The sequence below is a fragment of the Hyperoodon ampullatus genome (assembly GCF_949752795.1).
Source record: "Hyperoodon ampullatus genome assembly, chromosome: 4".
NCBI lineage: Eukaryota > Metazoa > Chordata > Mammalia > Artiodactyla > Ziphiidae > Hyperoodon > Hyperoodon ampullatus.
Window position 1 is genome coordinate 144,474,840 of NC_136917.1, and position 27,146 is coordinate 144,501,985.

A 27,146-nucleotide genomic window follows, 5' to 3' on the forward strand; every position below is an offset into this window, starting at 1 on the left:
TCAGTGCCACATTTAATTCTCACAACAGCTCTGAGATGTCAGTCTTATCCTCCTCATTTTATAGATGATGAAACTGGATCCAGAAAGTTTATATAACTACACTCTGGGTGGGGCAAAAATGGGTCTGGTTTCACTGATAAAATGCACGACTTAATACGCTTCCGATTGCCTGACTCAGAAAGGAGTACATCTAATCCTCAGGCTAGCACCTTGTTTTTCAGATGTCCAACTGCCTTTTCCATGTCTACTGCACCAGATCTATTCCCTCCATCCACAGTCTGTGATAGGAATGACTCTCTGCCCATTCTCTCCTTTCTTGTAATAGAACCCCTGTACATTTCAGTTGGACCACAGCCACTCAAAGACTACATTTCCCAGCCTCCCTTGCATCTAGATGTGCCCATGTGACTAAATTCTGTCCAATAGGATGTGAGAAAAAACGCTGAGGGCAATTTCTGAATTATTCCTTCAATAGTGATATGTTCCCTTTCCCCTTTTCCTCATCTTTTGGCTAGAATGTGGATGAGGCAGTAAGCTATTTTGGACGATGGGGAAGCAGGCCAGAGGGGTTGGCAAAGCAATGAGATGGAAGAAACCTGGCACAAGGAAGCCACCAGAAAAGCCCTAAACTGGTTATATCCAGACCATTACATGACAGAACAAGAATGCACATCTTGTTAGGATCACTGTTATTTGGGATTTGGGGACTGCTAAACTTTCATTCTAATTCATGTTAGACTCAGTGTTCAAAAACAACCTGGATAGCTATGTAAGAGGAGCCCCTGAAAAGATGGGACAATTCTTAACTGAATCTCTGTTCACTTTGCAATGATGAAACTGTGTTGAATGGCTCTGGACTTAAATCTCTGACCTTGAATCAAACTTCACCTTTACCCGCTTCCATGCTGCACTTTTCTCCTACTGCTGGAAACCCAGGTGGTTTGTTTCCAGAAATGAAGCTGTATGTTGTCTTGTTCACTAGTCTGGACAAGTAGCCCCTACACCGGGAGGGCATCCAGTGAGCACAGCTAAGAGGAGGCATGAAGTGGGACAGCACTGGATTAGGAGCCAGGAGACCCAGACTCTAGAGCCAAAGGGCTGTGTGGTTTTGGGGATGTCTCTTAACTTCTCTGTGCCAAAGTTTCAACATGGAAATTCTACAATTCTTCTAATATAACCTTCACTGGTAGCTAGTAACCTTGGGTTCAACTTCACAGTTGACTCTATAAGTTAAGCCTGTGCCTCGGCTGCCTTAGTAGAAGTTGGGAATATTTAGCATCATTAGATGGAAGGCACAGGGAAATAGAAAAGGGTTATCTTCCAAACAGCCTTCTTCCAAAGGTCCAGAGGAAGGCTGTGCAGGCCAGAGTGGAGGGATTTCCATTCCCTGAGTGGTCATAGAAATATAGAGTATTTTCCAGGGTTTTGCAAGAGGGGCAGCATTGGGGCTGGACAAATCTTCCTCGTATGGATCTACCTTGCATATTGCAGGAGAGTCAGTATCCCTGAAGCTTGTTCACTAGAACGCCCACATCTATTTCCATATGCCCACGGGGAACAAAGAATCCCCCAGTTGGCAACCATTACTAATTGGCCTCTTCATTTCATAGTCAAAGAGAGGTTCAAGGGGGTTCAGTGACCTTGCCCACTGTTACCCTTGCTCTAGTGACAGAGCTGGGACTAGATTCAAGTCTCATGATTCCTGTCTGCTTTATCCCTTAACCCTGGATAAGACCCAAATAGAATCACTATTCTGGGTCAGCCAGACCAGTGGACTCCAAAGCAGGGTGGTGGTGCATCCCCCTGAGAGAGCAAGGCAACCTACTGAGATGTTGGAAGAAAACATAAGAACTTTCTACTTCTATTTTATCTCCTCCTTTAAAATGCTGTGGGATTTTATAATGTACACAGTATATATGTAGAGTAGCAGATGTATAATTTACAAATACATACATATACATATATTGGTATATGTTCAAATATTTTTTAACTGATGATATGCATGATCAAAAAGTGTTGAAGACCACCAGTTTAAGCATCCATTTCTATTTCTAACTCTAAAAACATCACCAAGTTGTCCTGATTTGTTTTACTATTTATTTTTCCGGGATGAAACCTGCTGGTTGTTCTTCTAAGAAAAGGTTAAGTGTCAAATGCTAATCAAATCAGAAGCCTTTATATAGGCAGACTATCAAAGAGTGCATCAGGATTCCACATAATCCACCAGGTTATTCTGGTCATTTCTTCAGTTGAATCGAACCAATCCTCTGTTTGGCATTCTTCCAGGAAGTCAATCAACCAGGTTTAGGTGACCCGGTTTTGTCTCATTGAGAAGGTCTAGGATTGTTAGAGGCAGTGAGGAAAGAAGAAGTAAAAGGGGGTGAAGGAGCTCCCCTCACAGTGGGGCTCGCTAGTTGAAATATTTTCTCTCCTTTTCAATCTTTTTCACCTTGTCTTGGAACAGAACTTAAATTACTTCAACCTTTAAGAACGTTACTCTTAACCTTAACTCTACCATGTGAGATAAAACCGTTTCTCTCTAAATGATTCAAAATTCACCCAGTATGCTCCGCGACTGCTGCTTCCACTAGAACCAAGCACTCTCCGTGGGCCTTAATCAGCGAGGGAGATGCAGAATCTCCCTGAATCCAGGGTTGGGGCAAGGGTTTAACTTTTCGAAAGCATACTTACAAAAATCATCTGATGATCCAATCGTCCCTGGAGAGGAGAAAAAACAGAACAATATGAAAAGGAAAGGAAAACTTGCAGGAACTAAAATGAACTCGTAGAGTAGCTGCCCCTCCACCACGTACTGCCAACGGCAGCAAACACACACCTTGGCAATGTGGTTTCTCTTGGACACTCACTCAGTTCTTATTCTGTGCTGCATGTGGTGCTGAGGGTTCTACAACCATGACCTTGTTTAATGCCCACAACGTTAAAAGCTGCTGTTCTTGGGCAGCTTTTGGTCTTATTGGGAAAACCACATTTACACTGATAAAACAATTTGAGAGCAACATGAGACCAGATGTCATTTACATGCAACTTACTAGACAGATTGAGGTCTGTAGGATGCTACAGGATGATGTGCTGGAGTACAGAGGTTCCCAAACTTTCTCTGTTCATGGCACCTTTAGTATCGCAGTATTTTGTTGTTCTTTTTTTTTTTTTGCGGTACACGGGCCTCTCACTGTTGTGGCCTCTCCCGTTGCTGAGCACAGGCTCCGGACGCGCAGGCTCAGCGGCCATGGCTCACGGGCCCAGCCTCTCCTCGGCATGTGGGATCTTCCCGGACCGGGGCACAAACCCGTGTACCCTGCATCAGCAGGCGGACTCCCAACCACTGCACCACCAGGGAAGCCCCCACAGTATTATTTTTAAAGCACCTCTAATCCAGAAAAAATCCTTAACAGTTCCATTTATTCAATAGTTATACCCAAAAGATTTGGTAGTAGTAGTTTACACAGATGTTGCTGTTTCCCGCGCAAAGTTCAAATATTCCACAAGACCCCTGTGAGTTTGCTGCAGAGCCCTGAAGCACACAGGCTGGGAACCACAGATACGCTACCCGTGATATAGCTCCTATTCCAGTTCCTGTTTTGTCGATGAGGAAACTGAGACCCCGTAAGGTTACCCAGCTGGTTTGTCGTCATACAGGAATCTGAATTCAAGTCATCTAAATCCAGAGCCCCCTCTGCTGTACCAGACCGCTCCCCTCCCCCTTCCTGACTTGCTGCCTTTATGTCTAGTCATCATTTCCTCTCTCCATTCTCTGTATTCTGCACCTCCCCTGCCCCTCTGCCCAAACACACAAGCCCACGAGCATGTACCACACATATGTGTTCATTCCCTCGGTTCAAACCATTCCTTTCGACTTGAATGCCCCTCTCTCTCCTCTGCCTTTCCAGAAACTGCCCCTGCTTCAATTCTCAGCCCCCACTTTTACCTCTTGACCACTTGTTCCTACGCTAATCTCTCCGTCTTCAAAACCTCAGTCTGTCTAGTAAGTGGCATGTAAATGACATCTGGTCTCATGTTGCTCTCTAATTGTTTTATCAATGTAAATGTGGTTTTCTCAATGAGACCAAAAGCTGCCCAAGAACAGCGACCATGTGTTATGTCGTGCTGGGTAGAGAGTAGCAACCGTGCGGGTTTGTTGAAATCGGCAAGGTAATCAAATGCTATAATTTGGTAGCATATTCTAACACCTCGGTGTAGTTAATGGAGAGAATATATTTAACATAAAGGCAATGATCATCAGGAATAACAACTAACATCTATATGGCTTCTTACTTTTTACTAAAGGCTTTTACATGCACAATTTTATTTGCCACTCACAACAGTATAAGTATTACACCCCTTTCATGGGAGAAAGTTGAGGTTTAGATAGTTTAAGTAGCTTTGGCCAAAGTTACCCAACCTGTAAGTGGAGGAAGGAGGTCTGGAAGCCCAGGGTGCCTGTCTCCCTTCCTGGCCTCTGCTTTCTGTTGGCACTGCAGTGGCCTTCCCAGAAATGCCAGAGTGTCGGGCCCGGGTTCATGTAACGGGGCAGGATCTTGATTTCAGAGGCACCATGCGGGGTCCAGGACCCCTGTCACCAGCACCGTGCCCTCTCTTCACAGGCTGTGTGTGAGCCACACTCACTGCAGGACAGGAGGCTGGGCAGCTGGGAACACTGCTAGGGATGATGTCAGTCCCACAGTGGGGTCCAGGGGCTCGTTGAAAGTTCCAGTGCTGTCAAGGGGAGATGGCACCTCAACCCGTGGTGGCCTAGGTGCAGCCAACCCGATCTCCCAACCTCAGGATAGACTAAACCACAGAGGCTGGGGCTGAGGGCTCCTGAGGCAAATGAGGGGTACTTAAGCAAAAGTCTGAGAATAAAAGCAGCATGCAAAATACAAATAAGCCGAACACGTGCATCTCTTCTTTTTTGAGTCATGAGAGCTTTGGTAAAAATAGCCAGAGCAGGACCCAGAATTCAGTCTGCCCTAGGTTTACAGTCAACTGTTACTTGCTGACGTATGGTTTGAAGAACGTTACTTCACCTCTCTGAGTCTCAGCATCCTTGTCAGGAAAATGTGGTCACAGGATAGTTGTAAAGATGAAATGGAAGAACAAATGTAAAAGCATGAGGGAGAGTGCCTGGCAGGTAACAGACTCTCAGTAAGTGACAGCCACTCATTCACGGATGACAAATAAGTTTCTAGGTGCTGCGCCCCGCAGGCATTTACTAAATAGGAGTTACAAACACCACCTCTTCCTCCACCATTATAGCTACGGTATTCTGGGCACTGATGCTAACTCCTTGTAGAGCAATTAGAAAGGCTCTAGCCTGTAGAATAATTGTAGTAGAATGGGGAAGGAGGCGGCGAGTGAAAGAAAAGAAAACAGAACGTGCCTAAGGCAGAGAAATTCACCCCAAGAGACCTTGACAGGAAACAGAAAAGAAATAGATGAAGAGCCAGCAACTGGTTAGTGGAAGGACAGGATGCCGGCTGGGGAAGAAAAATAAACAACTTGCACCGTTTGAATATACATTTCCAATTACATCGTTTTCTTCTGCATTGTGTCTGCAGGGGGTTGAGAAGATACAAATGTGTCATATTTATTTATAAAGCTTTATTGGGATTTCAAAAAATCAGAATTGAATTTTATGGAGAAAAGAAGGGGAAAAAAACAGCTGTAAGATAGCTGTTTTCTCGCAGGATAAATGGGGTGGGCTGAGTCCAGCATGGAAGCTGCCTTTCTGGAGATACACATGCACGTGATGGCTTTATGGCCACGAAAGACGTTCTAAATTCCAAAGGACTATACAAATACTAGTTTTCGTTGTTGTCGCTATTATTATTATTATTATACATTCATATACACACCAAATTAGAAATCCTTCTGAATATCAATGAAATGCCAACCAGGGGTGTGCTTTTAGGAGGCTTCCAGGATGGAGCTACTCACCGTGGTCAGGGTATCCAGGCCGAGTGGCACACCGTGGGACCGCTCCTGCAGGGATTTATCTACGCCGACCTCAGAGTAAAAGACCTGGAAAAGATGCAGACATCCGGGTGAGAGCGGGGCCAGCATGTCTCCACCAGGCCAAGGGCCCGTGGTTCGAACTGTACTCACAACCACAGCGGGTCCTGAGGCACGCTGCCTCACCTCTCTCACACTAGTTCCTTGTCAGCAAATATCAGACATACCTGGCCAGGGTTGCAAACTCCTAAGCCTGCCGAGACCCAGAGGAAGACATGGAGTAAAGTGGAATGGAGAGGGCTGGACCCGGCTCCTAGTATTTTCCCTGAAACCATGATTCTCTCAGGTAATCTTTCATTTTCCCACTTTTGATTCTACCTGAGTCTAGAAATCCATTTCTCTACTTTAAGAGGACAACAGGACAAGGGTCATGATACATGGCTTCTCTCCCTTGGTGAAGGGGAGACAGGAGGGAATGGTGGGTCTGGGGTCTTATGGGGGGTTTACATCCCGGTGGGCAGCTCAGCTCCGGCAGGCTTGGCGCCCCATAGGAAGGTGAGCCTGGGGTGGCCAGCTCTCTGGATAGTCCCAGAGATTTCAGCCTTTCAGGTATTTATCTGAAATCTCCTAACTTCTTCTTCTTTTTTTTTTTTTGGAATTTTGGAATTTTATTTTATTTATTTTTTTATACACCAGGTTCTTATTAGTTATCCATTTTATACATATTAGTGGATATATGTCAATCCCAATCCTAACTTCTAAAAGTTGACTCATTTTTAGAAAACACTGTTCAAAGAAAACATTTTGGTAAACTGAAAAAGGGTCAGTTTGTAAACTCTTGGAGGTAGGAATGCATTCTCTGTTCCCTTCTCCACTTTGCCTGTCCACCCGGTCACTTTCATTCAGATTTTACATTATTTTGTCTGATTGACAAAATAGGACAGTGACTCCCTATTATTTCCCATGTTTCTGCTTTAGTCTCCAAATTTAACTGTGGGCAATTGGAGATCAGGAAGCATGTCTTCTACTGAGTTTATATTTTCCCATCCCTGAACAGGGCAAGGACTCAGTAGACCCAACTGAATTTCAGGGCACTTACAAATGACCTTAAAAGGAAACATCTCCTCTGGTTTCACGGAGGGAGAAAGAAGCCCCACACGGGAAGGCTGGTATCAGGAGGCCGTATACAGGAGATGGGAAGGAGGAACAGTTACCCCAACACACCCACTACAGAAATCCCCGTGCCCAGGTACTCACAGTATACCCCATGATGGGGCTCCCAGAATGCCTTGGCATCTTCCACTGGACGCTGAAAGCTGTACAATTCAGTGCCTCCAGCATGATATCAAGAGGCGGCCCCACCTTGCCTGCCCCAAAGCAAAAGAGATGGTGTTAAAGCTCCACGCATCCCAGCTTGAGGACACTTAACACGAGATATAAGAGTGTGTGCTTACAGATGGAGAGCATACTTAAAGATGATTTCACAGGCCAGAAACTCAGACATCTCTCCAGGAGGCCACACGTGTGGCAGCTGACTTCACCAGACCTCTACGGACCCCTCCCAAACCGGCAATGGGAGGGAAATCAGCCCAGCTATCGCCCACAGTCCCTTCTGTAACTCCTAATACCTCAAGGACCAGCAAAGGGAGATTCAGGGCAGCATAGACCAAGGCACTTGGAATGTATTAAAGCAAGATAGTGAATTTTTTTTGGTTTACTCAGTAACATATATGTTTTATAGATATGTTATATAGATTCTGTTTATATAGCTCGTATATTCTTATTGCTGAATATTTCAAAAATGTGGTTTAGTATAAAATGGGGTTAGGAAATTTCAAACGTTTTACTCTATTCTTACCTTAAATAATTTTATGGTTATAAACAATAACTTTTATGTCTATAAAAACAACATACACAGATTTCAAAATTTAGAAAACAAAAACAAAAAATTCCATCATTCAGAAATGAGTCCTGGGCTTCCCTGGTGGCGCAGTGGTTGAGAGTCTGCCTGCCGATGCAGGGGACAGGGGTTCGTGCCCCGGTCCGGGAAGATCCCACATGCCGCGGAGCAGCTGGGCCCGTGAACCATGGCCGCTGAGCCTGCGTGTCTGGAGCCTGTGCTCCGCAGTGGGAGAGGCCACAATAGTGAGAGGCCTGCGTACCACACACACAAAAAAAGAAATGAGTCCTGCCAACATTTTTATATAGTATACCTCCTTTTGGTTACATGGAATTTTTTGAAATATATATATATATATATATATATATATATATATATATATATACACACACACACACACATACAAACATATGTATATTTTTATTTATATAATGTATATATAATTTTAATTGTTTATTGTGTTCATTACATATGATATTCACATATATTCATATTATATATATTCAATATATATTCAATATATATTCATATATATTCTTATTTGACTTAGAATGTATAGTGTATATATATAAATATTAATATATATATAAACTGATAGTATGTATTTACTAATCAAAATAATTATTTTTATTTTTAATGGCTGTCAGCTCTTCCATATAATGCATGTGCCATAATTTATAGTGTATCTCATTCCACTATTGTTAGACACAATTTATTTCTGATATTTTGCTATTTAAAATAATGCTCCATGAGGGCAGCAACTAGGTATGTCCTGTTCAGAGCACACAGACTAATAAATGGAAGAGTTCAATAAACGTTCCTTTAGTGTACGAGTGTTCATCAGTTTGATTTTCCACTTACTAATATATCCTGATGATCTTTCTTTTTAGTGACTGTGTATAATTCTCCAGCATATCAGCTGAGATACTTTGTTTGCAATTCACAGAGATCTAATGTGTCTATTTACTGGGCTACTGCTGGGGCCTTCCACCACCAATATTTTCAATAACAAAATCGAAGGTCTTTCTGGTGGACCAAGTAACAGAGGTTCAGTGTCATCAATTGGCAATAACTGCCATAGACACCTACCACTGCCACCAGTGCTGCCACTCAGGGATTTGATCTTCAACTATTCTCTGGCTCTGCCTTGGTTCAGGATTTAAAGTCCCATCTGATTGGCCAAACTTATGTCATGTGACAAACGTCATGTGACCAAAGGATCAGAGAGGAAAGATCAGTTTTTTCTGGTTTCCAAACTGGAAATGGACAGGATGAATGGAGTCCCGGAAATAGTTCTTCTACCAAGCCTATCCACTGTACAGGAGTTTCCCAAAGGAGGACAAGATTGTAGGAAAAGAGTAGTGGGCAGTGGGATGGCCAAATACTCTGCTATGCAGAGCATGCACGGACATTAACTGTTACTCCAGTAATTGACATTTAGGTTGTTTCCAAAATTTCACTGTTAAAAATAAAGCTGAGAAGAACATCTGTGTGTGTGCCTTTTCATGCACAAAAGTCCGAGCATTTCTAGGATGGATATCTATTAAAAATTATGAGTATATGCATCTTAATTTTTAATAGCTACTGACTTGTTGCTCTCCAAAATGGATTTAATAAATGAATCTTGAAGTACATTCAACTTTTTCATTCAGGTAAATTCTCAAAGCAGAATTTTTGTGTCTAGGACAGAATTTCTCAACCTCCACTCTACTGACATTTCGGGCTGTATATTTTTTCGTGCGGGCTGTCCTGTGCATTGTAGGATGATGTTGAGATGCATCCCTGGTCTCTGCCCACTAGATGCTAGTAGCACCCACCAACTGTAGTTGTGGAAACTAAAAACATCTCCAGACATTGTCAAATGCCCCATGGCAGGCAAAACCGACTCCGGCTGAAAACTGTTGATCCAGACAATGAATGTTTTAAATATTTTTATAAATATAACCAAACTTACATCTAGAAAATTAACCAATTTAGAAGCTTATGGAGGTGTATGAGAATGCCCAGTATAAGGAACACATCTTCCCCAGATCTGAGTATTACTTTAAAATCGTTGCTACTTTGATAAGAAAGAAAGAGGAATATTTTAATCTCTTCTTTGGCTATTTTTCTTCCTCCCTTCATGTGTTTTGTACATTTTTCAATTGGGTTATTTTTTTTCCCACTGATTTAAAAGAGCTGTTAATATGTTCAAAGATCTGAGTCATTTACCTATACTTTTTCCTGTGTAGTTTTACATTTGGGTCCAGCTGTATAATTATTTATTGCTAGGCAGTTTTATTGCTGAGTTGAGGTCTATGCTATCAAAATCTCAAAGGAAGCTGGGAATGGGGGAAAAGATAGTGGAAATGATTTACAGAACCCTCACAGACCACAGAATAACCAGTAAGCACAATCTCATCCTAGGTCCTAGGAATAGCACTACTCTCTTTATGTTAGGAAAAATTACAACTTATCAAGTTGGGCTACTTGGGTCAGTGAGTGGGAAACCAGTCCCTGTATCCCTTGTGGATCTGTTCAGTACAGAAAACAGAAAACTCTCTAGGTATTTTAAGCAGAAACATGGTTACAAAATTGGTGGAAAGACTAGGGGACTGGAATTCAGGAGTCTCCATTAGCTCTATTTTATAAATATGTAAATAAATAGGTGAGAAAGAGAGAGAGATAATAGGTAGATAGACGATGACTAGCTAATTCGCTATTGCAGTGATTCAAAAGCAAGAAACCCCAGTCTTCACACTTGATCTTGCCATTCTTACCACTACAATTCCCTCCAGACACACATGAAAGTGGTGGTGAACCTTGGAATGATGAGTTGTCATGTTTTGATGGTTTTGCTTGGCAGGAGAAACAGCAGCCAGAAAGTGGCCTTCCTCCCATTCCTGTCTTCTGTAAGTCCTAAGAATGCATCTAATTGATGGGACCTAATTTACCTCCAGAATACTGACTGCAAGGCAGTCTGGGAAATGTTTTTATTTCTCCAGCCTTTGCATTACAGTAATGACACCTAGAAGGAGGGTAAAATGGATGTTGTTGAACAAGCCAATCCACAGCATCCGTGACATGCTGGTACCATGAAAAGCCTGAATTCTAATATACTATCCCCTTTATGTTCATATTCTCTAAGAAAGTATTCAAATCAAGCCCTGCTGGAACACAGCTAGATATGACTTCTATTTTTATTGGCATAGTCTTTCATTTATTCAATCTTCCACACACCTAACATATATTTATCGAGCTCCTATATGTATCAGGCACTGGCTTAGTCAGTGAGGCTACCTTAATAATGAAGAGACACAGGGGACCACCAACAAGTTAGCAGGACGTTACAATTGGGTGTGAGTAACATAAAGGAAGGATGGGGCACTTTGGTGGCACATAGCAAGGACACACCTGACTCCACCTGGCAGACTAATAAGAATGTGACAAAGTGGGGATGGAGAAGTGTCCCAAGCAGAGGGAGCAGTATACACTCTTCCTCAAAGAGTCGGGGGAAACACCATATAACAGAGCGCCATGGTTGAGTAGATGTGGGTGGGGTGATGAATGAGAGTCATGAAAGCTCCAAGAATTCTGCCTTGGGCAGCGCAGGGGAGGGGTGCATGTCATCTACTCATCTAGGATCACAAAGGCAGCTTTGACTGCTGCTGATGTAGGAGGTGTGGTAGTCGGCAGCTGGTGAGTGAGAGGTAGCCAGGTCAGACATTTTGGCCAAACACCAAAACTATCTCAGATGAATCAAATGGTTAAAGATGGGAAATCAAATTATGGAAAAGAATTGAATTTTAAAATCAGATACTTTTTTTTGAAGATAAACCTTTCTAAGCTTAAAAGTGCTAAAGAAAATAAATCAAAAGTGATGGATCCACATCATAAAACTTCATTATGCTCTTCAAAGATTACAAAAGAAAAAATAAAAACAACTGATCAAAAGGTAAATAATTGCAGCAAAATGCAGGCTAAGGGATCCCTTTATTATAAAACTCATACATACTGAGAAAAAACATACTCAGGCTCTAATAAATAAAATATGAAAAGACAACTCCCATAAGAGAAAATATAGCTGATAAATACACATGGCAAAATATTCAAATTTGCTAGTTATCAAATAAATACAACTTCTTAAAATTGAGATGTCATTTTCACCTATTAAATTAGCCAAAAATGTTTAAATGATAGTAACTAATGCTGACAAGAGTACATAAATGTGCTAGTCTCAAAAAATTACTTATGGCAGAGTAAATGAGCGCAGGCATTTTGGAAGACAATTTGGCAAAATGCAGCAATATCCAGAGCCACAAGTATGTTCCTTCCCTTGGACTCTCTGAGGTGGGATTACAGTCTGTCATGAGGAAAGAATCTTAAAAGAAGAGAAGGCTGCTCGCCTGAAGATGTTCTTTAGAGGATCACTTGTGATATGGAAAGACCATAAACAATCTAAATATTTAGAAACAGGGCAAAAGTCAAGTCAGTAATGGTACATTACCAAGATGGACTGTTATACAAACATCAAAAATGAGATTTGACTAAACACGTTATGGTTTCTTAGGATCTGGAACAGGGAAAGGACATAGTGGGAAAATGAGTGAAATCCAAATAGTCAGTAGTTTATTGGATAATATTGTACTATTACTAGTTAGTACTAGCACTAGTTAATTTTTTAGATTCGACAAATATACCATGGTTATATAATATGTTAACATGAGGAGAAACTGGGTAAAAGACAGGAATTCTATTATTTTTTGCAACTCTCTATAAATCTAAATTAATTTCAAAATTAAAAGTTTATTTTAAGAATGAGGCTTGTATCACTCTGTAGCAACAATTAGGATGTAGTGTTAAATAAAAAGTATACCTAATTACCGTCAATACTGTTATTAGAGTCATACGAAATACTCATTTGTAAAATAACTAGAAGCCAAGAGTAAAAGGCTAATTGTTATATTAAGTAGTTGAGATTAAGGATGATTTTTTTTCCTGTTTTCTTCTATTTAGTAAGCTTTACAGAATGTTATTATATTGTTTTTCATAATTTGAAAAAATTACCTGGAAAAGAATTTTTATATTCAAAGACCAAATGTTGCATGGGTGCCAGTATGACCAGGCTCCTTCAGAACGAAAGGAAATCTATAAAATAACGCTTCATGAAGCCTTTGTACTAGTTTATACTAGTCAGTTTAGGGGAGGCTGCGTTGTCTCATGTTTGTTGTCTGTCTCTCAATCTAACAGTAAAGTTAAAAATAGTTTGTAATTAAAGAAGCAGATTTACTAGCTCTTTAACCAAAGGTAATGTACCTGCATAAAATAATATTCCCGTATCACAAGTCAACATCACAGTAAAATGAAGGTGTCCAGGAAAGAGGCTATTGCTGCCGAAAACAGTGCCACACAGATTTGTCAATCAACAGTGACTGAAGCACTAATGGGGGGAACTGATATTATAAAGGACACAGAACAGGCACTCTCTTGCTCCGCCCTACTTTGGTGGCTGGCCATAACCTAGAACAGTATTTCCCCCAATTTTTTGCTCCCTATGCCCTCAGTTCTCAGACAGTTCTGATTCTAAATTACATCTCACAATTATGTCCCTTTGGATGTAACTGTGTCCAAGGGGGCATCAACACGGGGCCTCACAGGACAGGAAGGCCTAGAGGCTGGCCCAGCCAGATCTCACGATGTGTAGGGGAGGAGAGATGGGGTCATGACCATGGTCTTGGCCTCACAGCTTCATGAAGATTCTAAACTAGAGCTGGTCAGGAAGCCAGTGCTCTGAGCATGCTGCCTTTATAGTATACTCATTCAGGTACCCTTGAATACTGATTGGAAGATTTTCTTTTCCCTTTCTCAAAATAATTAACATGTAATGTTATTATTATTATTATTATTTGAATTTTCAAATCTTTTTTAAAAAGAAACAAAATAGGACAAAACTTTTGCAAACCATATATTTGATAAGAGGTTAATATCCAAAGTATATAAGGAACTCATACAACTCAATAGCAAAAAACCAAATAATATGATTAAAAAATGGACAAAGGGGCTTCCCTGGTGGCGCAGTGGTTGGGAGTCCGCCTGCCGATGTGGGGGACGCGGGTTCGTGCCCCGATCCGGGAGGATCCCACGTGCCACGGAGCGGCTGGGCCCATGGGCCGTGGCCACTGGGCCTGCATGTCCGGAGCCTGTGCTCCACAATGGGAGAGGCCACAGAAGTGAGAGGCCTGTGTACCACAAAAAAAAGGAAAAAAAAAAAAAAGAAAAGGACAAAGAACATGAATAGACATCTTTCCAAAGAAGATGTACAAATAAATAGCCAACGGATATATGAAAAGGTGCTCAACATCACAAATCAGGGAAACGCAAATCAAAAGCACAAGGAAATATCACCTCACACCTGCGAGAATGGCTACTATCAAAAAGACAAGAAATAACAAGGATTGGCAAGGATGTGGAGAAAAGGGAAACTTTGTGCACTTTTGGTGGGAATGTTAATTGGTACAGCCACTATGGAGAACAGTCTGGAGGTTACTCAAATAATTAAAAATAGAACTACTATGTGATCCAGCTATCCCACTTCTGGGCAGTTATCTTTATCTGAAGGAAATGAAAACAGGATCTCAAAGAGATATCTGTACTCCCATGTTCATTGCAGCACTATTAACAATAGCCAAGATGTGGAAACAACTAAGTGTCCATTGATGGATGAATAAAGAATATGTGGTAGATATAGATATAGATATATACGCACATACATACAACGGAATATTATTCAACCATAAAAAAGGAAATCCTGCCATTTGTGATGACATGGGTGAAACTTAAGGGCATTATACTAAGTGAAATAAGTCAGACAGAGAAAATCAAATACCATATTATATCACTTATATGTGAAATACAAAAAAAGCCAAACATAATAAAAACAGAGAGTAGATTGGTGGTTGCCAGAGGTGGGAGAAGGTGAAAAGGTACGGGGGGTGCAGGGAGAGTGGGTGAAGGTGGTCAAAGCATACAAAGTTTCAGTTATAAATTGAATAAGTAAGTTCTGGAGATCTAAGGTACAGCAAGATGACTATAGTTAATAGTACTCGGAAGTTGCTAAGACAGTAAATTTTAAATGTTCTCACCACACACACACACAAATGCTAACTATGTGAGTGATGGATGTGTCAATTAACCTTACTGTGGTAATCATTTCTCTCTCTATGTATCAAATCACCACATTGTACACCTTAAACTTACACAATGTTATATGTCAATTATATCTCAATAAAGCTGGAAATAAATAAATAAATAAATAAATAAATAAATAAATAAATGTATGTTGGGGGACGGGATAAAATATAGCTGAAATGCCCTTCTCCATTCCTCTCTTCCAGAGGTAACAACCATTTGGTGTTACATGTCCTATCCCCATGTGAGTTTGTGTACTCTGATTTTATCTGCACATTTCTTATTTAATATTTTTACTGGAAATAACTTAATTGTCCACTGGTAAAGGAAGGGATAAACTGGTTTATTCATACAATGTATCAGTACCTTTTCTACTTGAACATTTATTCCTTTAAAGAGAAAAAGAGATCTGAGAAAAAAGAGAGACAGAATGAGAGAGAGAGAGAAGAAAACTTCTGTGTATTTTAAAGCACTATTCCAAGTATTAGCCAGCTTCTGATCTTCCCCTCACTGCTGGCTTAGCAACCACCATTCTTTGGTTTCTAAATACATTGCCACTTGTCCATGGGCATTTCAGTTTCCAAAATTTCATCACTGCCATCTGCTGACCCTTTTGTCCTGCTGGTTAATGCTCTTTGCCCCACCTGACAAGCATTTTAGTGGGGTTTTTTAGGGACCAGTAGTAAATATGTTTGTTCAACCTACAACGTGTCACCAGAAATCAACTGATCCTCATAAGAGTATGGGATAGAGGAAGGAGACATTATTCCCACTTTACAGATGAAGAAACTGAGGTCTAGAGTCTACTGATGTAAGATCTTATCAACAGGGCAGGAGATAGAGACAGTGAGTAGTAACAGAGAAGAGATGATCTTCTTCTCTCAACCCCTTAAAGTTTGTGTTCTTGGTGATTCTGTCGAACACCCTCCTCTCAGCTCCACTACACTCTCTTCCTGGGTGCTCTCATCCCTGCCAGTCATTACCACATATATGCTGGTGGGCTCCCCCCCCATTCCATTTCCCCAGCCCAGCCCTCTCTTCCAGAGGGCAGGTCTATGTACCCAACTGCCAAGTGGACCCAGATGTCACACAGGCCTCTCAAATTCAACAGATCAAAAGTGAATTCATCATCTTTCTCTTTAACCTGAGCCCCTCCAGTAATCCCTGTTCTGGTAAGTGGTATCATCATCCACCATGACGTCCAGAAACCTGGAAGTCACCCTCGGCATCAAACTGATCACATGGAAGTCCATTCTCTCCTATTCATGGAGGCCTCAGAATCCTCCTCAACCCAGTGCCTGGAGCAGCACCACCAACTGTTCAGAGCTGTGCTCACAATGGAACTTATTTGCCATTTGTCAAGACTTCCCCCAAGGTTTCTCTGGCCTTTCCAGATTCTAAGGGATATAGTTTCCCTCCCACAGTTCCCTCAGCCTGCGCCCTCCTCAGAAGAATGTGTGTTAGTAAACTAAATGGAACTTTTTTCAGCAAAGCAGTTGAAGGCCATAGGATCGGTGACTCTAAATCGTATGAGTAGGAGGGGCGTGTGAAGGGCCATCTGGTTGGAAGGAAGCATCAGAGGCCTTGTCTTAAGGCATATTTGCATCGCAAGCACAGCATTTTTCTCTTTGTGAGTTTGTCTGGGGTGTCCTTGAACGAAAGGCAGGTCTCCAGCTGGGGGCCGTCTGAAGCTGTATTTGTAGGGCAAGCACAATATTTATACAGACCTTGTATGATTATTGGAGTATCTATAGAGCGGGCAAGCTGAAGGCAGGAGTAAACCACCCAGTAGGGCCCCTCTGAGCTGGAGATAGATTCCAGACAGGCGGTGGCAGACCTGGAAAGGCCAGAGAAACCAGCTGGGAAGTCTTGAGGCTTGGCCTGGTATCAGCTTTGGAGATAAAGAGACATCGGAGTGTAGTCCCAACCAGAATGAACCAAGCAAACTATTTCTCTCAGTCTCTTCCAGCTAGGGAATGAAAGATTAGGAGTGAAACTAAAGAGACTTTCCTCTCATCTCTACAACCTCTGAGTCATCAGGAGAAAGTCCAGTCATTTGACAGGGCAAGTCAAGCCCAAGTTACTCTCTCTAAAAACTCTTAAGGAAGCAAAAAAATGTTGATAATAGTTATAACACTGAGGTCTTCTGGGATTTTTATCTATTATGATATAAAAATGTATTAGTGCTTCCTCAACATTTAAAAAAATTAAAATGGTAGGCCACTTACATGTGGACTAAACAAGATTTAAGCAGTTAAATACAAAAATAACTCATATTTAAGCAACTATGGTTAGAATGTTGGATTATATATTATGCAATAAAAAACTAGTTTTGAAGAACTGTAGCATTTAAAACTAGTATAATGCATTTATACAATCTATCCTGAAGCTGTGTTCTTATAAGCTAAAAACCATACTTCTTAAGAGATAAATAAATAAAAAGTGCATTTCTTTGCCATGAGGGAGCTGTATTCTTGGGCTTTCTTCTTTGGAGGGCTTTCAAAACCATGTTTTTGCATTAGAAACTTCTGAATGATTAAGTCGATTTCTTATGGTAATTTTATTTCATAAAATACTTCAACTTCCTGTGTAAAATTCATCTCCGATTCAATTAGTTTTGTAATCCAATTCATAAAAACACTCCAAAATGCAAACAAAAATGTCATCTGTGACAGAAATACATTGCTCGCTTTTTAGCTATTTGATTTTCATGGAATGAACAGAGTTATATTCACTGATGCAATGGAAAATGCCCAGACTAACTAAAAATAATCAGGAAATTCTGAATAGGAAAAAAACCTTATTTCCATCTTTTTGAAGCTTGCTCCAACTAATATTACTAAAGCAGCACTATGAAAATGTAACCAGAATCTGCCACTAGAGCCACTTTCAAGGTGATGCCTTCAAGGCAGTAGTAAAAATGTGGGTTTAAGACACAGAACAGTATTTGTTCTAGTGATCTAGGGATTCAGGAAATTCTCAGACACTGAGGGGCAGCATGAAATGTCTTCCAGAGCCCTCCCGGCTTCTTTTAGTGGGGGGTTTATGGTTCACATCACAATCATACTTCCCTCTGAAATCCACCATTCCAGCATGTAATTCCACAATCCACCACTCCAGAGTACAATTCCAGGGAGTAATGCACCTTTCCAGAATGTAATCCACCCTTGCGCAGTGCCTCGATTTACTCGTCTGCTAACCAATGGGCTGGATTCTATGATTTCTAATGTCCCTCCTACTCTGACATTCATACTTCCCTGAATAGCACATGGGGAAGCATCCACAGAACACTAAAGGTGACAGGGAAGAGAATCACTCAGAGTGGTTCCTGGCACAATTAGACCCAGACAAACGTGGGCCCTGGTTTAGAAGACCCAGTTTGGATCCTCCTTTGGCCACACCATGCCCCTTGGCTAGAGTGTGTGTCCCAGGCCAGAAGAGCCTGGGGCCCCTCCGCTTGTGGACCACTCCCTGAGCACACAAGATGCTGGGTTCCCTGCCCGGATAGTCCGGAGCCTGCATCCTGGTCCTCAGTGGCCTCTTCCCCGGGTCTGTCCTTCTGAGGGGGACCTGTGCTGCCGGTGTGCGCACCCTCAGTGATGGGGTGGCCAGGGGGTCGCTGTTTGCCAGGACGGCCAGTGGATGGAGCTGGGCTGTTGGTTGCGGTGTCCACGTGTGTGCACAGGCGCAGCCTCCAGGCAGAGCAGCAGAGCAGCAGACCGGGCCTCAGGGACCAGTCCTGTCCACACTGCCTCTTTCAAAGTGGAAATTCAGGGAGGCTGAGAAATCTAAATTTGAACCTGGTCTTCCAGGTCATTATGAAAGTATATTTGTCAAGGCAGAAGGAGAGAAAATCTTGCATCTAACTGTTTATTTTGTGAATGAACTGTAAGTTTTGACAGATGGTATGTAGGTGTCCATTTGAACTCTTGCTCTGGATGCACTAGCATTAGGGGCAGGCCCAGCTCGAGCATCACGCAGCTTCATAAACTGGGCTCAGCTGGGTTGTGAGGGGATCTTGCCGAGGAGTCCTTCCGGCCCATCTGTGGATTTCCAGCAAAGGGAAATCTAGCTGAGAGCCTCTAACAGCAGTTCCCGGTAACAGTCAGCAAGCCAAACAAAGCACACATGCCAGAAATGGAGAAGGATGCTGGAGACAGTGGTAGCACCAGAGAGCTGGCAACCTACCGGAGTAACAATTAGTAACAACTTCGAGGTCCCGCGCTCCCCTAACTCCAGGTGTGTTAGAAAGGGTTAAGGCCAAAACCAGCTTCTGAGTGCCTACTGTGGGCGACCACACCCTGTGACACTTTGCTTTCACTGGTGCAGGCTCACTCTGACCACATCATCCGAAAAAGCAAGCAGGAAGGCTGAGTCTCCACTAGCCAGCCTCCTGTTGCCACACACACGTGCACACGCATGCACACACAGGCATACACATGCACACATGCGCATCCTCCCCACCACAAGCAGAAATCATTTAAATCATTTTACAATGATTCATTATTAACAGTGATTAAATGCTAAGATCATTTAACACGGGAGAGGAACAAAGAGACTTAGACTGTGAAACTTGACAAAAGCATCTGGACAAGAGTATAGAGCAGAAGGGCTTCTCTGGTGGCGCAGTGGTTGAGAGTCCTCCTGCCGGTGCAGGGGATGCGGGTTCGTGCCCCGGTCCGGGAAGATCCCACATGTCGCAGAGTAGCTGGTCCCGTGAGCCATGGCCACTGAGCCTGCGCATCCAGAGCCTGTGCTCTGCAACAGGAGAGGCCACAACAGTGAGAGGCCCGCATACCGCAAAAAAAAAAATAATAATAATAAAGAGTATAGAGCAGAAGATTTTAAGCTAGAAGGGAGTTCCAAATTCATCTCATCCAGTGGTTCTCCGACTTTTGGGAGCATCCGAATCACCTGACAGGCTGGAGTAACAGATTGCTGGCCCCACCTGGAATTTCTGATTAAGGAGGTAAGGGATGGGGCCCAAGAATTTGCATTTTTAACATGTTCCCAGGGGATGCTGATGCTGCTAGTTCCTAAACCACAGGGTGAGAACCACTGGTTTGGCCTACCCCGATTTTAGTGATGGGGAAATTAAAACTCAGAGCAGCTAAGTGCCGTGTGAGATCTCAGTAGCTAGTGAAAAACTGACACTAAAGCCTCGATTTGTTCAGTCCCTAGCCAGCAGCTTTGGAGCTTCTGGCATGTACCTCCAAATTTCACGAAGCTGTAGAGGCTTTCAGTTGGACGCTGGCCTCCTCTCAGGTTGTACCAGTAACTCTCAACCCTTTTTGTTGCTTCAATGTAATCACATTCCCCTTAGAGGACATCTCAATGGTGGTAGTTTAGGGAGGATGCCCATATGGGGTATTTCAAAATATCTGAATGTCTGGGTCAAGGACACTGATGCACAGAGTCTGAAGAAGCTCCCCAGGTGGTCCTGATGTACACCTGCCCCTGGCTGAGCCCTACTGTGAGTCCCATTCTTCCAGGTGGTCTCATCCATTCCCACAGTATCTCCAAGCACCTGCCCAGTGTATCTTTTAAAGTAAGCCCTGCATATCTAACTAAGCATCTCAGCCTTGATGGCTCACAGACACCTCAAACTCCAAATGTTCTAGATTAAAACCAACTTCAGTCTCCAAATCTCCTCTCCCATGTTCTCCACAATCCAAAAATCTGGGAGCATCTTTAACTCCTCCCTCTCTCTTATGTTCCAGATACAACACCACCCACCATGCTGTCGCCAATAGACCATAGAATGTAAGCTCCATGAGGGCCAGGCCTTTTGTGGTCATCCTTTATCCTTGGCACCTATAGTAGTCTCTAGAACATAATAGGCATTACAGAAATATTTGCTGTCTGATTGACTAAATGACTGACTGAATAAATCCACATCTTCCTTCTAGTGCTACTGCCATGACCTTAGTTCAGCCTCCTATCAAACTGTACTAACATCCCCAAATTAGCCACAAACCTGAATTTGCTCTCCCACGTACCCAAGTTGCCACAAGGACTGCTAGAAAAAAGAAACCATGGTGGCAAGAATGGGTCATATCTCCATCACTAGATCTCTGGTTGAGACCAGAGGCCATTTGCTCTAGGTCAGAGACCCACTGAGACCTGTGGGTCATTCCCAATCTGAGGGCTAAAGAGATAGACCTCAGATAGAGATACAGATACCCCTAAGCAGCAGGAGTCTGCTGCAGGAAACATAGTCATCTTTCCAAAGAGGGTATGGAAGTGAAATAGGAGGGAAGGGGGCAGGGCACAACCTCTAAAAGAATGACATAGCCATAGGACATGACAAAACTGGTTAGAACCAACTAGGCCTAAGATTACAGAAGGTTCAACCTTCAGTAGACCTTGAACCTCATTATATGCTCATTGTAATACATTAGCATCTAAATGACACACCCATAGGCACCATGACAGTTCCAAGGGCCACCACACAAGGTCAAAAAGTGGGTGGTGGCCCAATTCCTGGAAATCTCACCTCTTATGCAAATTAGTTGGAATAATCCTCCTACTCACTAGCCTATGAAATTACGCAGCCCATAAAAACTAACCACCATGGGGGACCTTCAAGATGGCAGAAGAGTAAGACGTGGAGATCACCCTCCTCCCAAAAAACATATCAGAAATACATCTACACGTGTAACAACTCCTACAGAACACCTACTGAATGCTAGCAGAAGACCTCAGACTTCCCAAAATGCAAGAAACTCCCCACGTAACTGGCCATGTGGCTGACAGGGTCTTGGTACTCCAGCCAGGTGTCAGGCCTGAGCTTCTGAGGTGGGAGAGCCAAGTTCAGGACATTGGTCCACCAGAGACTTCCCAGTCCCATGTAATATCAAATGGCGAAAGTTCTCCCAGAGATCTCCATCTCAGTGCTAAGACCCAGCTCCACTCCACTCCTGGGTTCCCTCCTTGCTGGTTGTTTGGCCTGAGGTGACCCAACACTGAGCCTTCCCGGGCTACAGCAGGCTACAGTGCTGGACACCCTATACCAAACAACTAGCAAAAAAGGAACATCATCCCACCCATTAGCAGAGAGGCTGCCTAAACTCATAATAAGTTCAGACATCCCAAAACACACCACTGAAAACAGTCCTGTCCACCAGAAAGACAAGATCCAGCCTCATCCACCAGAACACAGGCACCAGTTACCTCCACTAGGAAGCCTACACAACCCAGCTTTCCAACAAATGCTAAAGGAACTTCTCTAGGCAGGAAACACAAGAGAAGGAAAAGACCTACAAAAACAAACTCAAAACAATTAAGAAAATGGTAATAGGAACATACATATCGATAATTACCTTAAATGTAAGTGGATTAAATGCTCCAACTAGAAGACATAGACTGGCTGAATGGATACAAAAACAAGACCCATATATGTGCTATTTGCAAGAGACCCACTTCAAACCTAAGAGCACATACAGACTGAAAGTGAGGGGATGGAAAAAGATATTCCATGCAAATGGAAATCAAAAGAAAGCTGGAGTAGCAATTCTCATATCAGACAAAATAGACTTTAAAATAAGGACTATTACAAGAGACAAAGAAGGACACTAAATAATGATCAAGGGATCGATCCAAGAAGAAGATATAACAATTATAAATATTTATGCACCCAACGTAGGAGCACCTCAATACATAAGGCAAATGCTAACAGCCATAAAAGGGGAAATCGACAGTAACAAAATCATAGTAGGGGACTTTAACACCCCACTTTCACCAATGGACAGATCATACAAAATGAAAATAAATAAGGAAACACAAGCTTTAAATGATACATTAAACAAGATGTGCTTAACTGATATTTATAGGGCATTCCATCCGAAAACAACAGAAGACACTTTCTTCTCAAGTGCTCATGGAACATTCTCCAGGATAGATCATATCTTGGGTCACAAATCAAGCCTTGGGAAATTTAAGAAAATTGAAATCACATTAAGTATCTTTTCTGACCATAACGCTATGAGACTAGATGTCAATTACAGGAAAAAAACTGTAAAAAATACAAACACATATAGGTTAAACAATACACTACTAAATAACCAAGAGATCACTGAAGAAATCAAACAGGAAATCAAAAAATACCTAGAAACAAATGACAATTAAAACATGACAACCCAAAACCTATGGGATGCAGCAAAAGCAGTTCTAAGAGGGAAGTTTATAGCAATACAATCTTACCTCAAGAAACAAGAAACATCTCAAATAAACAACCTAACCTTACACCTAAAGCAATTAGAGAAAGAAGAACAAAAAAACCCCAAAGTTAGCAGAAGGAAAGAAATCATAAAGATCTGATCAGAAAAAAATGAAAAAGGAGATTGGATCAAGTTGGCAGAGTAGAAGGATCTGCTCTCACTCCCTCTTGTGAGAGCACTGGAATCACAACTAACTGCTGAACAATCATCAAGAGGAAGACATTTGAACTCACCAAAAGAGATACCCCACATCCAAAGACAAAGGAGAAGCCATAATGAGATGGTAGGAGGGGCGCAATCACAATAAAATCAAACCCAATAACTGCTGGGTGGGTGACTCACAAACTGGAGAACAATTATACCACAGAAATCCACCCAGTGGAGTGAAGGTTCTGAGCCCCAGGTCAGGCTTACCACCCTGGGGATCCAGCAACAGGAGAAGGAATTCCTAGAGAATCAGACTTTGAAGGCTAGTGGGATTTGATTGTAGGACTTTGACAGGACTGGGGGAAACAAATACTCCACTCTTGGAGGGCACACACAAGGTAGTGTGCACATTGAGACCCAGGGGAAGCAGCAGTGACCCCATAGGAGACTGAACCAGACCTACATGCTAGTGTTGGAGGTCTCCTTCAGAGGCAGAGGGTGGCGGTGCCTCACTGTGAGGACAAGGACACTGGCAGCATAAGTTCTGGGAAGTACTCCTTGGTGTGAGCCTTACCACAGTCTGCCATTAGCCTCACCAAAGAGTCCAGGAAGGCTCAGTGTTGGGTCACCTCAGGCCAAACAACCAGCAAGGAGGGAACCCAGGCCCAGGCATCAGCAGACAAGCAGATTAAAGTATTACTGAGCTCTGCCCACCAGAGCAACACCCAGTTCTACCCACCCCCAGTCCCTACCATCAGGAAACTTGAAAAGCCTCTTAGATAGCCTCATCCAACAGAGGGCAGACAGCAGAAGCAAGAATAAATACAATCCTGCAGCCTGTGGGACAAAAAGCACATTCACAGATAGGTAGACAGATGAAAAGGCAGAGGGCTATGTACCAGATGAAGGAACAAGATAAAACCCCAGAAAAACAACTAAATGAAGTGGAGATAGAAAACCTTCCAGAAAAACAATTCAGAATAATGATGGTGAAGATGATCCAGGATCTCAGGAAAAGAATGGAGGCAAAGATTGAGAACATTCAAGAAATGTTTAACAAAGACCTAGAAGAATTAAAGAAAAAGCAAACAGAGATGAGCAATACAATAACTGAAATGAAAAATACACTAGAAGGAAGCAATAGCAGAATAACTGAGGCAGAAGAACGGATAAGTGACCTGGAAGACAGAGTGGTAGAATTCACTGCTGTGGAACAGAATAAACAAAAAAGAATGAAAAGAAATGCAGACAGCCTAAGAGACCTCTGGGACAACATTAAATGCAAGAACATTCATATAATAGGGAACCCAGAAGGAGAAGAAAGGACCTGAGGAAATATTTGAAGAGATTATAGTTGAAAACTTCCCTAACGTGGGAAAGGAAATAGCCACCCAAGTCCAGGAAGCACAGAGAGTCCCAGGCAGGATAAACACAAGGAGAAACATGCTGAGACACACAGTAATCAAACTGACAAAAATTAAAGACAAAGAAAAATTATTGAAAGCAACAAGGGAAAAACAAAAAATAATATACAAGAGAAATCCAATAAAGTTAAGGGCTGATTTCTCAGCAGAAAATCTACAAGCCAGAAGGGACTGGCATGATATATTTATAGTGATGAAAGGAAAGAACCTACAACCAAGATTATGCTACCCTGCAAGGATCTAATTCAGATTCGAAGGAGAAATCAAAAGCTTTACAGACAAGCAAAAGCTAAGAGAATTCAGCACCACCAAACCAGCTCTACAACAAAAGCTAAAGGAAATTCTCTAAGTGGGAAACACAAGAGAAGAAAAGGACCTACAAAAACAAACCCAAAACAATAAAGAAAATGGCAATAGGAACATACATATGAAAAATTACCTTAAACTTAAATGGATTAAATGCTCCAACCAAGAGACACAGGCTCGCTGAATGGATACAAAAACAAGATCCATATATATGCTGTCTACAAGAGACCCATTTCAGACCTAGGGACACATACAGACTGAAAGTGAGGGGATGGAAAAAGATATTCCGTGCAAAGGGAAATCAAAACGAACCTGGATTAGCAATACTCATATCAGATAAAATAGACTTTAAAATAAAGAATGTTACAAGAGATATGAAGGACACTACATAATGATAAAGGGATCAATCCAAGAAGAAGATATAACAATTATAAATATATATGCACCCAATATAGGAGGACCTCAATACATAAGGCAACTGCTAACAGCTATAAAAGAGGAAATCGACAGTAACACAATTATAGTGGGGGACTTAAACACCTCACTTACACCAATGGACAGATCATCCAAACAGAAAATTAATAAGGAAACACAAGCTTTAAATGACACAATAGACCAGATAGATTTAATCGATATTTATAGGACATTCCACCCCAAAAGAGCAGATTACACTTTCTTCTCAAGTGCACACTGAACATTCTCCAGGATAGATCACATCTTCGGTCACAAACCAAGCCTTTGTAAATTTAAGAATACTGAAATCATATCAAGCATCTTTTTTGACCACAATGTGATGAGATTAGAATTCAATTACAGGGGAAAAAAAACGTAAAAAACACATACACATAGAGGCTAAACAATATGTTACTAAATAACCAAGAGATCACTGAAGAAATCAAAGAGGAAATCAAAAAATACCTAGAGAAAATGCCAATGAAAACACGATGACCCAAAACCTATGGGATGCAGCAAAAGCAGTTCTAAGAGGGAAGTTTATAGCAAAACAAGCCTAACACAAGAAACAAGAAAAATCTCAAATAAACAATCTAACCTTACACCTAAAGGAACTAGAAAAAGAAGAACAAACAAAACACAAAGTTAGCTGAAGGAAAGAAATCATAAAGATCAGAGCAGAAATAAATGAAATAGAAACAAAGAAAACAATAGCAAAGGTCAATAAAGCTAAAAGCTGTTCTTTGAGAAGATAAACAAAATTGATAAACCATTAGCCAGACTCATCAAGAGAAAGAGGGAGAGGACTCAAATCAATAAAATTAGAAATGAAAAAGGAGAAGTTACAACAGACACCACAGAAATACAAAGCATCCTAAGAGGTTACTACAAACAACTCTATGCCAATAAAATGGACAACCTGGAAGAAATGGACAAATTCGTAGAAAGGTATAACATTCCAAGACTGAACCAGGAAGAAAGAAAATATGAACAGACCAATCACAAATAATGAAATTGAAACTGTGATTAAAATCTTCCAACAACAAAAGTCCAGGACCAGATTGCTTCACAGGTGAATTCCATCAAACATTTAGAGAAGAGCTAACACCCATCCTTCTCAAACTCTTCCAAAATATTGCAGAGGCAGGAACACTCCCAAACTCATTCTACGAGGCCACCATCACCCTGATACCAAAACCAGACAAAGATAATACAAAAAAAAGAAAATTACAGACCAATATCACTGATGAACATAGTTGCAAAAATCCTCAACAAAATACTAGCAAACAGAATCCAACAACACATTAAAAGGATCATACACCATGATCAAGTGGGATTTATCCCAGGGATGCAAGGAATCTTCAATATACCCAAGTCAATCAATGTGATACACCATATTAACAAAGTGAAGAAGAAAGACCATATGATCATCTCAACAGATGCAGAAAAAGCTTTTGACAAAATTCAACACCAATTTACGATAAAAACTCTTCAGAAAGTTGGCATAGAGGTAACCTACCTCAACATAATAAAAGCCATATGTGACAAATTCACAGCAAA

The 27,146-nt window shown here is 41.8% G+C and overlaps 1 protein-coding gene across 5 annotated transcripts in view; it reads right to left on the bottom strand.

The window, feature by feature from the left end:
- The window catches only part of EGFLAM (EGF like, fibronectin type III and laminin G domains), a gene marked incomplete at its 5' end in the record, with an annotated part of 172,140 nt that overhangs the window by 114,805 nt on the left and 30,189 nt on the right, over nt 1-27,146 (bottom strand). For 3 of the 5 annotated variants that reach the window (XM_079703315.1, XM_079703316.1, XM_079703314.1), the window contains 2 exons: nt 5,956-6,039; nt 7,228-7,337. In XM_079703315.1, coding sequence (XP_079559441.1) covers nt 5,956-6,039; nt 7,228-7,337 — 194 coding nt within the window. Of the gene's footprint in view, nt 1-2,691; nt 2,719-5,955; nt 6,040-7,227; nt 7,338-27,146 lie in introns of all 5 variants that reach the window. The other 2 variants (XM_079703313.1, XM_079703312.1) reach the window with 1 other exon arrangement.